Source organism: Anas platyrhynchos, chromosome 11 (genome assembly GCF_047663525.1).
Source record: "Anas platyrhynchos isolate ZD024472 breed Pekin duck chromosome 11, IASCAAS_PekinDuck_T2T, whole genome shotgun sequence".
NCBI lineage: Eukaryota > Metazoa > Chordata > Aves > Anseriformes > Anatidae > Anas > Anas platyrhynchos.
Genome location: NC_092597.1, coordinates 23,442,501 through 23,455,837, shown reverse-complemented (window position 1 = coordinate 23,455,837; position 13,337 = coordinate 23,442,501). Strand labels below are relative to the sequence as shown.

At 37.1% G+C, this 13,337-nt stretch overlaps 1 protein-coding gene across 5 annotated transcripts in view; it reads right to left on the bottom strand.

Annotated features, from left to right (window-relative positions):
* IQCH (IQ motif containing H) overlaps positions 1–13,337 on the bottom strand; it is a 66,790-nt gene that overhangs the window by 30,629 nt on the left and 22,824 nt on the right. For all 5 annotated transcript variants that reach the window (XM_027466458.3, XM_027466459.3, XM_072043340.1 and 2 more), the window contains 4 exons: positions 10,415–10,498; positions 7,909–8,084; positions 4,401–4,673; positions 2,327–2,518 (listed from right to left, as the gene is read on the bottom strand). In XM_027466458.3, coding sequence (XP_027322259.3) covers positions 2,327–2,518; positions 4,401–4,673; positions 7,909–8,084; positions 10,415–10,498 — 725 coding nt within the window. The remainder of the gene's footprint in view (positions 1–2,326; positions 2,519–4,400; positions 4,674–7,908; positions 8,085–10,414; positions 10,499–13,337) is intronic.

The window sequence follows — 13,337 nt, the reverse complement described above, 5'->3', positions numbered from 1 at the left end:
ACCCCTTACAAGTTGCGAAATAATTGTTCAGATAACTCAGATGCTGCATTAAGTTAACGAGGTAAAATACATCAATAATCTTGTCCTGCATTTTTGTTTGCCCAATGCTATTTTTGAAATGAGGAACCTAAAATCAGTCTCATTTTTAGATGGAATAGATTTTTACACAATTCAAACTCAAAAACTACATTATTTTTAATCTCTTGTCTACTACATACCAATGAGGAAAATCTGGGTATCGTGTCTTAAACTGCTATGCAAATGATGCTATTTGTAAGTATTAACATAATTTAGTGCTTACAGTCATATTCTCATTTCTAATAATTCTACCAGAATGGAGTCTTTTCACTGTACTCTTAGCCTGCAGGATAGTCTTTCATCAAGAAGCTGAATTTTTTAATAACCTGCCAGCATACGTTTTGTATGTGGCAGCCTATGCCGATGACACAATGTCTTCATTATCGAAAGAAACAGGTCTACATACTGTAATAGGACATTAAAGCATGCCTGTGCTCATAAACTAATGCTTTGATGTTTAAATGTGTATCATTACAATGGTATTCCTTAACAAAGGATGATTTTAATCCTCTGCTCTCAATGGTAATACTCAGTGGAAACTGCAATTCATTACATATAAAAAAGGTCTCCCGTTTTACAAAAGGGGGCTAAACTCAGAAGGCAGAAAAATTTGAACACACATATTCAAACAAGACGTTCGAAATAGCAGCAAGTTTCACTTTAATATTGGTCTGGATTTATGGAAGCTTTCCTGCTGACTCTAGGAAATTAGATCAAATGCATCATTCCATATATATTTTCCAACTTCCAATAAATGATTGTGTTTGAGGGCTTCTAAAGGATTGGTTCCTGGCTACATCAAAGCCTAACATAAACACAGTATGAAAGGGAAAACAGAAAGCTAGTTATCACTATGTCCCTTCATTCAGAGTCACTTAGCCATGGAATAATTAAAAAGGCACAGAAACGGGAGCGCTAACTCTAGGTAATAACACCTGTATAGGGAATTGATACCAGCAAAAAACTAGACCTGGTGAAACTGCATTTTACCATGTCTTCTGCCCTCAGTTCTGACGGTGGGAGCAGGATCTAGGTACGTTCTGCCAGCTTCATGTCCCAGAAAGCTCAGTGGCCAGACAATGCTCCCACTGGGGCAGCTCTGCAATGCTCTGCTTCGTACTGGTTGACTTGTACACAGTTAGGGATCCTCAGCAGATTGGAGAAATTAGTGCTTCAGTTTTATACGATAAGCTCCATTTCATAACGCAGAATTATTTTGTAGTTGTCAAATGGAACAGAACTGTAATCGGCCCAATTTGAAATTTTAATATACAATATAATTCAATCAAAGAAAAATTCCAAAACAGTTTTGATTGAATTAAAACAAAAAAAAATCAAGAGAGCTATAATGAGAAGTTTATGGAAATTAAGCAATTCTTTCTGGATACATTCCTTCTGGCTTTAAAACCATTACATTAGGAATGAATATGGCACCATATACAGAAATATTAAATGCTTATTGAAATTAACACATTTAAATACCAATGAATATTTAAAGAACAAATAGTTCTCCAAATACCAGAACTAATGAACTCTAGTTTCAGATGGATTTTTCTGCGGTTGAGATGTATCATCTTACAATCTCTCTCAAGCATATGGATTCTCATGAATCCACTAGTGCAAGAGTTCATGCTATATTGTTTCCCTCAGTTAAATATTTATAGGATCTCTCTCTGTCCTTACCTAAACACCCACTGTAATGAAACATGCAGGAGTCTAATGATCTCTGATACTCCGTGTTCTGTCTTCTATAGATGAAAATCCCTAACAGGCTTAAAAGTTGTTAGTGAAGAAAAATATACAGAAAAAATAATCCTTAGGAAGCCAGCTTAAAAAGTAAATAGTTTGTATGTGGTTTCAAATTGATTAGCATTGTTCACTATATTAGTCCAACAGTTTTGCTGCAGTAATTCCAATGTTTCTACATAGCTGTAATGCTCTACCACTAATAGACTCATTCCTACATGCTCTCACTTTGGATAAAAAAACCTATGTAATTAAATGTTCTGTGCCCAAATCATTCCACAGTTGGATATCAGACATTTGCTCACACATTGGGATTTTTTTTTTTTTTTAATTTGAATTACTGTTACCTACTACTTTGTACAAGCTGCTCTGGACTCTGTAACACCAATGCTTATCTACGTCTTCAAACAAAAGCTTAGAGAAAAGACTTGCTGTGAGGAACAACCCCAGCAGCCTAGGAAGGAGCCAGACAGACCAGAAACCCTGCTCCTTTATTACTTACATGTGCCCACTTCTTACTCCATATCTCAGCGCTGTGTTTCTGACGTTCCTTCAGAACCCAGTGGTAGCATTTCAAATGCAGGATAATATCACAGTAGGCAGTGCCATTTCCTCCAGATTCATCATTCACTTTAAACAACCAGCGCCGCACTTCCATGTTGTCAATGATCAGCTGACTGAGAACACTGATCATCTGTGGAGCAAGGACACAAAGATATTTGGTACCATGACAATATCAAATTGTTCCTTGATTTACACTCCCCTTTCTCAAATGTTTGGACTTGAAATCTAATTATGGTTTCTGTTTCTTAGAGATACTTGTCTTTTTACAGTTATCTTGGACACTCAGTGAAAGCAACCCTGAACATTTTTTGATGAAGAATTTATGGTCTTCATCTCGTACTTGAGTCCACTTGGGCGGACTACCAAACAGCAACATTCTGTTTCCTACAAAAAAGAAAACAGAATCTTGTTTGTCCAGGCTTTTTTGTCACATCAGAATCTTCGGTTTTGGATCATCAGTACAGCTAAATAAATGTTTTTGACAGGGGGATAACATGGGATGGACTACCCTATTTGCAAAATCTGAGAAACAGTTGTGCCAGATTCTAACACCAGCCAAACATCTGTGGAATTTTCCTACTGGAGAGTACATTATACGGTTATAAATATACGAAGGAGCTACTAGGCAGGCTTTATAAAAATGCTAATTATTTATTTGTATATGTACACAGATTTAAATGGGCTTCAAATGCCTTTTGCCCAGCTGGTGTAGGGTGCAATTAGCTTCGTAGAAACTGCAGATGCCTTTGAACCCAGTAATAGTATTATCAGATCTTTTTGCATTAGCTAGAAAGTATTTTTATATAACAATTTTTGGGAGGTTTTTTCCTTATTTTTTCCGCTGACCTCAAATACAATTACATGTGTGTTTCAGATGCTATTATTTGTGGCTTTTGAGAATCCCATAAATGTGTTTTTCTTGATGACTCCCCTACAGTAATGAAAAGGATCAATAATACTGTAAGGACTGTAGCAATCATAAAGAATTATGTGCTATCTTTAAGTGAAAATTGAATTGTGCTTTAACATAGTGTCACCTTGCTTTGATTATTTAACCTAAAATGTCAATATTTCATACACGCAAACAGCAGAAGTAGAACTTCCATAACACTGTAGAATGAATCAAAAGTATTAGATTCACGTAAGTTAGTTATTTAACAATAAATCAAACAGTGGTTTTACAGATCATTGATCACATATTTATTTCATCTGCTATAGAAGTTGCAATGTATTTGTGTAGCTTAGGTTGTTTTCACCGTTAAAGGTGATTAATAAAAAGAAAAGCAACGTGAAAAATCTAAGAAAGAATACCTATGAACAATGGCAGATTACCTCCATAAAAATATGATAAAAATCATTACAGATTGTATTTAGACATACAACAACATATTGCAAACTCAGCTTTTAGAATGAAATACTGAGGCACAGAATGCAAAATAAACGTGTCAACTGAATACACTACAGAAAAGTCACGTGCCTTGTAATTTTAGTTTAGCAATATTTTGTCATGTCATGCTGACAAGATCATCAAATTTAGCAATGATAAGCCAGAGACAAGGTAAAACTTCAGCTGTAGATATGCTCAGTGAACCTCAAATTGAATGGCTGGCTTCCTAAGTGGAAGAAGTTTCCCCTTTATCAAATACTTTGCTTCCCAGAAATCTCTGTTCTATTTTCAGTCACTGGTAAAAGTCCTATTAATATCATTAAGGCCATGGCTTCATCCATGGAGCAGCAACACAAGCTGTTTGAAATAACTGATCCAAAAGGGCTTATATATTCTCAAGATCGTATGTGAAGAGTATGAGAACAATCGTATTGCTTGCTGACTGGGATACGAATTGCATTTAATTGGTGAAATTCAGCTTAAAAGAGCCCAACCTCACCCACGATTTAATCAAACCTAGTTAGGGTCTAATCAATACAGCCATTGCAATTCTATAAAGTTTGCATCCTATCAGGTGAAAACAGGCACCTGCATGTTGACGCATCCCAGAGCACATCCTACTTACCTGCTCGTTGTTGTAGATGTCAGATTCTCCGGGAGGGGTTGGCACACAAGCACTGGCAAAAATTCGTTTACTTCCAGACTTGGTACTATAGAGATGAGCCACTTCTGGCACTGAGCCTAATATAGGCACATTTAACATGTCAGCCACTGCTAAATCATCTTTGTGGGGAACCCCTCCAATAATGTAGGCATCTCTGCTCTGGATAAGGATTTTTATTCTTTTGATTGTCTTGGGACTGTACTTCAGCTGAGTGGCTAGGCACATGTGATGCTTCTGTATAAAGATAACATTATTCTTGTTAAAAGGTGTTCTTTTCTATTCCATGAACCTAATTTATAATGTTGCACACAATAAATACATTATTAATAGCAGGCTGGGTTATGACCTATCCTGTAGCTTAGCAGTTTAAATTGATAAAAGCTGTTGGGGTGAGGCTCCATAATCGTGCACATCTTTAGTGTGTTGGAAATGGGCTCACTGGGAATAGAACTAATTACTACACATCTGTATTTATTTGATCCATACGGAATTATCCTTCTGTCAGTCGGCAGAGAGGCTGGTGGCCTTTGGATAATAGTGATTCATCTCAGCAACACTTCTGGCATGGTTTAACTCTAAAGCACCTAAAAATCAATACAAAAATGAAGAAAAACCCCTATAGCAGAGAATGTATTTCACCATACAGTTCAGCAGTATTTTAAGCGATTTTCTGAGAATAAAACACTTTGATTTACAAAAGCTTTCACTGATCACATTAAATTACTGGGGATATACATTTCCATTATACAGCAGTTCGGATAGCTACTGTAAACGCAACTGCAGAGTACTCAAGGTAAGAATAGTATTTTTAAAATTATTTTTTTTTACAGTACGTTTTCAACTTTTTGTAAGAATTTTTCATTTCTTCTAAAAAAGAGAACTCTATTGCTGAACAAGTTGCCTGTGACAGCCTTAAATTTAACCTAGGAATATCAGTCGTGGCAAGTGAAACCTCACAAGTATTTGCTGCAACATATCCTGTGTGTCGTTTGCAGACAACCCAATTATCTTTACAAAGGTATAGAGGTGCACTGACGTTGAGATGGATGGGACAGTACAATAAACATCCATTGCAAAAGACTGCCATAAACGAGGAAAACTTCTTTACATTGAGATTTTATCTAATCAAGGCCCAAATATTCCTTTCCAGGGTAGCAGAAATGCTAGATTTTCTTAGGGATATGCAGGACTGAGGAACACAGCGTATTTTCCTTCAAAGTTCTGGATGCTCCTTCACATGGACTGAAGTATAAATCCTAATTCCAACTCCTTGGATGGGGATGATGGAGGAGCCCCCAGAAATGGACAGAAGGAATCCCTTTTGTCACTTGCTTAATGCTTTCTTGTACCAAACACATCGCTCCCCAAAGTGCCCAACTCTCCCTGTAAAGGAGCCAGATGTACTGAAAGCAGAAGGGGGATATGTCTACAGGTCAGAGAAATGAGACAATTTTCAAACTTCTAGTAGGAAAAAGGGAGTCACGCAAGTAAAAGGGCAAAGAGAACAACAAACACATTTTGCTGGATTTTTTTTTTCCCTCTTTTTTTTTTTTTTTTCCTTCTGTCAGTTTTAAAACAGAGACTCTTAATGTTCTGATTCAGTTGTTTCTTTTCTCCTGAGCACTGGTACAAAAGCACAGAGATGGCCCGTTCTGTTGGTCTCATGGCAGAGTTCTGCCACGTCGCGAACAGGATCAATTTCCAGCCCCGGTCACTTGCTCCCTGGGGCCATGGGGACAAGATTTGTTTTGTGTCTCTCAATAATAGATTTTACAGTTAATTAAGGAGTGCAAGAAACAGGCTGTAAAAGCTAGTTCATTCCTGCTTTGAGAGTGGTATGGCTGCCATGATATATGGTAGTGTGAGCAAAAGCAGGTAAAAGCAGGAGGACTGAGGAATCCCCATAATTTCAGCACAACACAGTGGAATAATGGCTGATGGATTAACCAAAATGTAGTTCTTGTTTCTCAAGTCTGTCGATTTTTTTTTTTTTAAAACTTCCCAAGATCAGAGAAGCTGAACTTGGCATCAACTTCACCACAATGAGCAAAGCTACAACCACCCCACTTTGAATTTGCTGCTAGTTGAGGAGCAGCAGAGCGTAACGTTGCACCTGGCTGCACAGAGTCACACAAGATCATTCTCATAGCTAGAGAGGACACAGGTACGTGGACACCTCTTCCTCCCATTCTCTGCAGACACCAAGAAGTGGTGCAGGGCTCTGTGTCTGGTTTTCTTTTCCATAGATTTTCCTTCCATCCCATTCCACGAAAGCAACTAGCAAGCTGGTTAAGGTTGACCCGTGCTTCTGGAATTGCCCAAAGTAGCCTGCTAAGGTAGCCTTCAAGCCAGATGTTCATACTTCAGGAATAATTTCAGATACACTGGTACAGCAAAAGGTTTTATAGAGTAATCCAGAAGAAAGATGCCCCAAAAGAACCTGTAAAATTCTAACCCTTACACAGACAGAATGACAGCTAAATTTGTGATCACTCAGGCCAGCGGGTGACTACATTCAGTTACAAGTACAGATTATTCCACACATATTGCAATTTTCCATTCTTACTGATGGCACTAGCATACTTCTCAGCATTCTGAATCTGGGTAGGGGGCACAGTCTATATCCACAAAAGAACCATGCAGCCCTTGCAACTAAAATTATCTCCTTATATCAAAGCATACAAACATTTCCCAGTAAATCATAGCAGCAGCAGCAATTTTCACAGGGTTGTTTGCTCTTCACCTGGTAAAGAAGCTTTGTTTGGAAAATTTCAGCAGAAATATTCCAAGAGTGGGGGCTTTAAATATAGACACTAGAGATATAAATGTATCACAAAATTTTACACAAATCAAATCTTAGCTAAGATACTGTGAACTTAATATTTACAATATAAAATTGTTTTTCACTGTAAAGGAGCTTCACTGCACTGCAGTACTATCAGAAGCACTGTATGTAGCATACAGTAGTTAAGGTCTCATTTTAGATGATGTCCCAGCACGTGGATTTAAAAATGACTTAGCAGATTTGGAAATCATGTTTCTATATTATATAACCTAAATAGCTTTAAGTTCTGTTCTTTACAAAGTTCTAAGTTGGATTTAATTGCAAGAAACACTACCAACACATGGATGATTGGATGCTGGGCTACCCAGAGATAAAGTTTGAGTAATAAGAATGGTTTATTGCTGTGATTTGCTTACAGATATAAATCTATCAAGTTCACAGTCCCAAGCATCTAGTAAGAATGAACAGTGGCCTACAAACAGCCAATATAGGACGATCTAAACTAAGTCTATAAAGCTAAACCAGGATATTTATTTCCAATGCTCTAACTAGTAGTCTAATCAGTAAAGCCCTTAAACTTGCAATAATATTTCACTGATGTGTACCAGAGCGTTACAAGTTATAAAATTTCCAATTTAATTTTACTGCATCCCTCAAGCTGTAGTAATTAGAAGACAAACTCACAGGGAAGCTGTTTATAGCTTCAGGGGTGAGAATTTTGAACCTGTCCTGCAGGTCACCCATGTCCTCAGGGTTCCCAGATCTAACAGCTGCCTGCAGACCCAGGAGTTTATTGTAATACTGCAGTAACTCCTCACTCAGATGAAGGGGGCAGATGTAGATGACGTCCACGTTGGCATCTAAAACAAAGGGGCACAATGCTCATTATTGGGAGAAAGGTAGACTCCATTCACAACAGCAATCTGATGATTCCTGAACATTTGCTAACAAACAGCTTCCCTACAAAAAAAAAGGCACTGGAAATAAAACCCGGATCTTTAATTCCCTAATCTGAGTGGTTTAACTGCTTTTTCTGTGCTTCAGCATTTCTCTGAAGACAGGTCAGCAACCCAAAGAAATAGCTGGTTTTCAGAATTCAATCTGCAGAACATATTGGGGGCAGAATTTTGAAAGTCTTGCAGGGGGATTTATCTACGCGACTCACATTAACATCAATGGGAATTGTACACTGCTTTAAAAATATATCCCATTAAGTTCAGTAAATTATAAAACTGAGCTATTAAGTTTAGAAAGCTGATGAAATCGCAATTTCATACGCTGCCTGGATTTTGCACGGCCTGCTCCTATTCTTGTCCTGTCCAAATAAAAGCTCACGGTAGGATACCATTAATAACTATTGTTGAGCATGTGAGTGTGCAGATTAGCTAGTTAAATACCACAGTGTGAAAATCTGTTTTCTGCGTGTAAAACAACTTGGGCTGAAAGACTGTGTATACACTAACACTAAGAGGTGAGAAAGTGAAAGTCTGTAATATATTCCATTTCGGAAAATTTTAACCACTGTGCTCTTCTAAAATATTAATAGATGAGTTAATGAACTAATTGCCTTGTAACGTTGACAGGGTATGCTGCCAAAAAGCACTCCTAGATTTTTATCCAGCTCCTGCTGAAATCAGTAGGAAGTCTTTCATTGTCTTTACTAGGCACAGAAACAGGAGCCCTGAAAGTGCCAGGGACAACTGCTCTTACACGTGAATGAATCAGAAGCAATGAAACTATTGGACTAAGGAAACCCTGAACCTATCGTTATAAAGGAATAAGAGATCCCACTCATTCACTTTTGTTTTGCCATACTGCTACAGGCAAACACCACACATTAAAAATGTAAGGCCAGAGTCTCAACTGAAGCATTAAAGCAGTACAGCATCTGACAGTCAGCCCTACATCTGAGTACTGGTAGAGCCTTTACATAACGCAGGTCATTACCATATAACTTTTAAAAATATTTAAAAGAACAGCTTACTAGAACTGTTAGTCAATACTCTTTTATGCAGGTTTACAAAATCAGCCTGAAAATTTACCAGCTTGGGTACAAAAAAACCTACTTCCCCACGTTGTCTATATGCTGAAAGTACTGCACTGTCAAAAATTGATGAGCTCAAGTGCATCTGGTGAATAAAATGCTGCAACAGATTTTACTACTCTTAGCTCTGCCCTGTAAAGAGAAGCACAAGTCTGCTTCGGACACAGTGGGGCTTCAGAGACAGATTAACTAATAGCAAGTCACATCAAGCAAGGAAATCCTCTGGTATAGCAAACAAAAAGAAAACCAAGGTGGTAAATGTCAATGCTCTTCTGCCAGGCACAGGTAAGGCGTCTGATCTAGTTAATATTTTAGTTAATAATTAACTAGTTTGCATCTTACTCATGGTCTACTTTACATTTTACAGTGAAACCAATTTTCACGTTCACAGATTTTCAAGAAAGATTGTCTATATAACGCGTTGACTTTGTACCTTTAAGTTTCTAAGTATCATTTCAGAGACAAAATGAATGAATAAATAAATAAATAAAGCTACTGTGGAAAAACAGTATTAGTGTCTAGATAATATATAAAGGCAATTACATTATTATTTTAGGCAACTGTAAATTTCTGCATCTAATATATTTTTGTTAGAAACTTACTAAATGGCATTTATAAAATAATAATGATACTGAAATATATATGAATCATGTAAAGTATGTCATTCCAGGGAGCCAATGAAGTTGGTCATTGACAAATAATATTCTTCATTGCTTTGCTTAAAAGAGGACTGTCATTCTAGGAAAAACTTTTTAATGCATGTCTCTTACCTCATTTGCTAATTAAAAAAAAATTGGTTTAAATAAGGGCTTGTTCCTTTCTAGCATATCTTTCTCTCTCTACGAGCTTGAATGAACACTAGCAGAATTAGCTACCTAATTTTGTAGAACACTAAGCACTTTTGCTCGTTTGTGGTGCTCAGCATGCCACAGGATGAGGCTGCTTTACATTACCACAGAGTCAGAAAAATCAGTATGATGTTCTTATGAATAACTTGGACAGGAGAAAATGGCATAATTGCTTCTGAGCTTATATGTTCTCTATAATACTAATACAAAAGTAAAGTCCTCACCCATCATTCTCTTTTACTCACAAGTACGGGCAAATAACAATCAAGATATAGGCAGCCGACAGCTCGTAACATACCCAGTATGTCACACAGTCTTCCCATCTGTAAATTCTGTTGGAGAGCAAAATCAGGAATGTGTTCACGAATGCACTGGGAATATCCTGGAAAACAAGTAAAGATGACCCCCCCCAAATGTATTCAAAAAAGCCCTGATATATATATTTAAAAGAAATCGGACTTTTATATTAAAAAGCTGTAATATAAGAATTTCAAATCCTAACCATGATATTGCATAAATTACATCATCTGTATGAATTTATTTTTACTAATGAACTGATGTAACATCATGTTTTTGTGTCATGAGATTTTAAATAAAGACACTACAGACCTACAGAGCTTTATAATTTAAATGTGTAGCCACATCTGAGTATTTTGCTCATCTTCTATGCGTTTGGATTTTTTTTAAACACTGAAAAAAAAATGACACCGTCATTAAGCAAGAATCCCGGTAGAGCGGTACATTTTGTCCTTCACACAGATAAAAGGCAACAAAAACACTTCATTAAGAAGATGTCTCAGTGATACCTGATCACTTTGTTGCAGAGGATGAATGAGTGGCAGCCTGTCTGAGCTAGGATAATCTATTTGGAGGTCAGACTTCCAACTGATTGCAGACTTGCATTTGAAAAGACTGCTGCAAATGACATGACCACTGTGACTATAATCTCTAATCCCGTAATTTTTAAATTAAGTTAATTCTAAATAAATCAGTATGTATAGACAAACACACACAAGCACACAATGTGAGTTGCTCGTTGCAAGTTGTGATTAAATCAATATGGAAGTTCAGCCTAACACTCAGTATGTGGCATGAAATCTTAAGATTCATTACCAAGACCCTTACAATATTCCAATGTATCTGCACATGACCAGTCATTTATGAAAAACTTAGTTTGACTAAAATTTGCTCATGGATTTGCTCATTTGCAAATGAACATGGCTGTTCATTTGCACTAGGTGTCAGAGCATCACAGCATCAGACTGACAGAGCTGGTCTACAAAAGGGTTGACCTTGCAAGGTGAGAACCAAGAATTTTGATTTCTCAGTTTAGTGGCGCTGGAAGGACACTGAGGGACTTCCTCCCTTGCATGAGTTTTACGACAGTGTTTGTGCAATGACTTCGGTGGAATGCTCCCAATTTACACAGGGGTAAGTTATAGGGAGAGTTATAGAAGTACTAAAACAACGGGTGTAGGAAATAATGGTAAAGGGCCTGCTTTCACCTCCCCTTTCAACCTCAGCCATGACCTAATGCCCCTTAATTGTGATTTTCTTAATAAATTTTGCTTGTCTCAAAGTGTCTTCCCTCAGCAAAGAATCCACAACACTTTTCAAACTCACCTTTGAAAACAGAAGGAGCAGCATGGATGAGGGGGATAGTTTGAGTAACCACGGGGTGATGTCTGAAGGGAAGGAGGAAAAGAAGCTATCTGGGATTCAGCCACCGTGTGCCTCCAAGAGCTTGGGACAGGTCTAGTAAATAATACTTAACTTTTATTCACCTACTGTTCAGCTGAAACTGCTTTTAAAAAGGATTCATGGATCACATGAGAAAGCTTTGATGAATACACAGCGGGCTATACAAGGAGCCAAATTTTATTTATTGTAAATTCAACTGGTTGGGTAGAAAGACTGATCAATCATTTAAAAATAGTTGAAAGAGAAGCAGTATTTGAATCCCAAATATTGCAGAAGTGTATTCATCCATTAGAGTGTGGGAGTAAATCTGATTAGAAACTTCCAACTCATTTTTCATTACACTAGCTGACAAAAATGCTAAACAATCTTTAAACATGGAAAAATATTCCTTTTTTTCAGCTGTACTAGAAACCAAGATTTTTGTTTTGGGAAAATAAATGGAAACATTTTTTCCTTACAGTAGTATAATTTAAGCCCTTCACTATTCCTTTTCCTGGATCATTTCCAGAAACTTGACTTAAGTGTGAAAATGTTCTTGAAATGAAGGCTGATGAAAAATTCAGTTATGACTCTATCTGCATTTATTGGAATTCTATTTGCACAAGAAGAAAAATCAGACTTGGGCTTGACATAAATGCTGAAGTCAAGGAAATGTGAGTAGAGAGTTTGGGGCTCTGTTCTTGGCTTACAAGGCAGAAGACAGAAACCACTAATGGCATATAGTCAAACAGTGACTCTGGGTGTTTATCTGCTCTGTCCCAGCTTTTATAATTCAGACATTCTTAGGATTACCCAGACTCAGGCCTTAAAAAAAGACAAAACCCAAAAACCTGCTGATATCAGCTGTCATTTTGCATATTTACTCCTCCCAGACTGAAGCAAATGTTACTTTTTTAAATTGCATAGATTCCTGAAAGTCAACCCAAACAGCCTTCTGAATTGTAACATTCCAAAAGGATAAAGAAAAGAAAGCAAATTTTTTCAGTATCATGGTAAAGGGTATTTAGCAATTCCCTTTCGAAACAAAAAATGACGAGATAGGGCAGAGGAAAAGTGTAATTGGGAAACATTAAATGAACAAACTACAAAAATGTTGCTAGTGTTCCAGTAATGGACCCAAAATTTCACAAGTATTTTAAAAAATTATAAATGTGTCATTGAATTTAGTATAAACAAGCAAGAGTAACTTCTTCAAACAGCCTCTTCAAATCCCTCCCTTGGATGACGTATTTTTTGCATGCCTTATTTGAACAGGTTTCCTAATTTTCTAAGAAAACATTTGCATTCAAATTATCTTTACTGCTTACTTTTTTCCTCATTAAGGGAGAAGTTCCACTTGAATACCGCAGCCTCCTACGCGCACATACACAAATTCCTGTATTTACAGCAGAATGCCGTATGAAGCATGTTACAGCATCACAGCCTGCGCTCCAGGTGAAGTGCTAAATGAAGTGCTTTTTCCCTATAGTTTTAGAATTTACTTATGAGGTTGAAATAATTTCAAAATTTATAAATTCTTC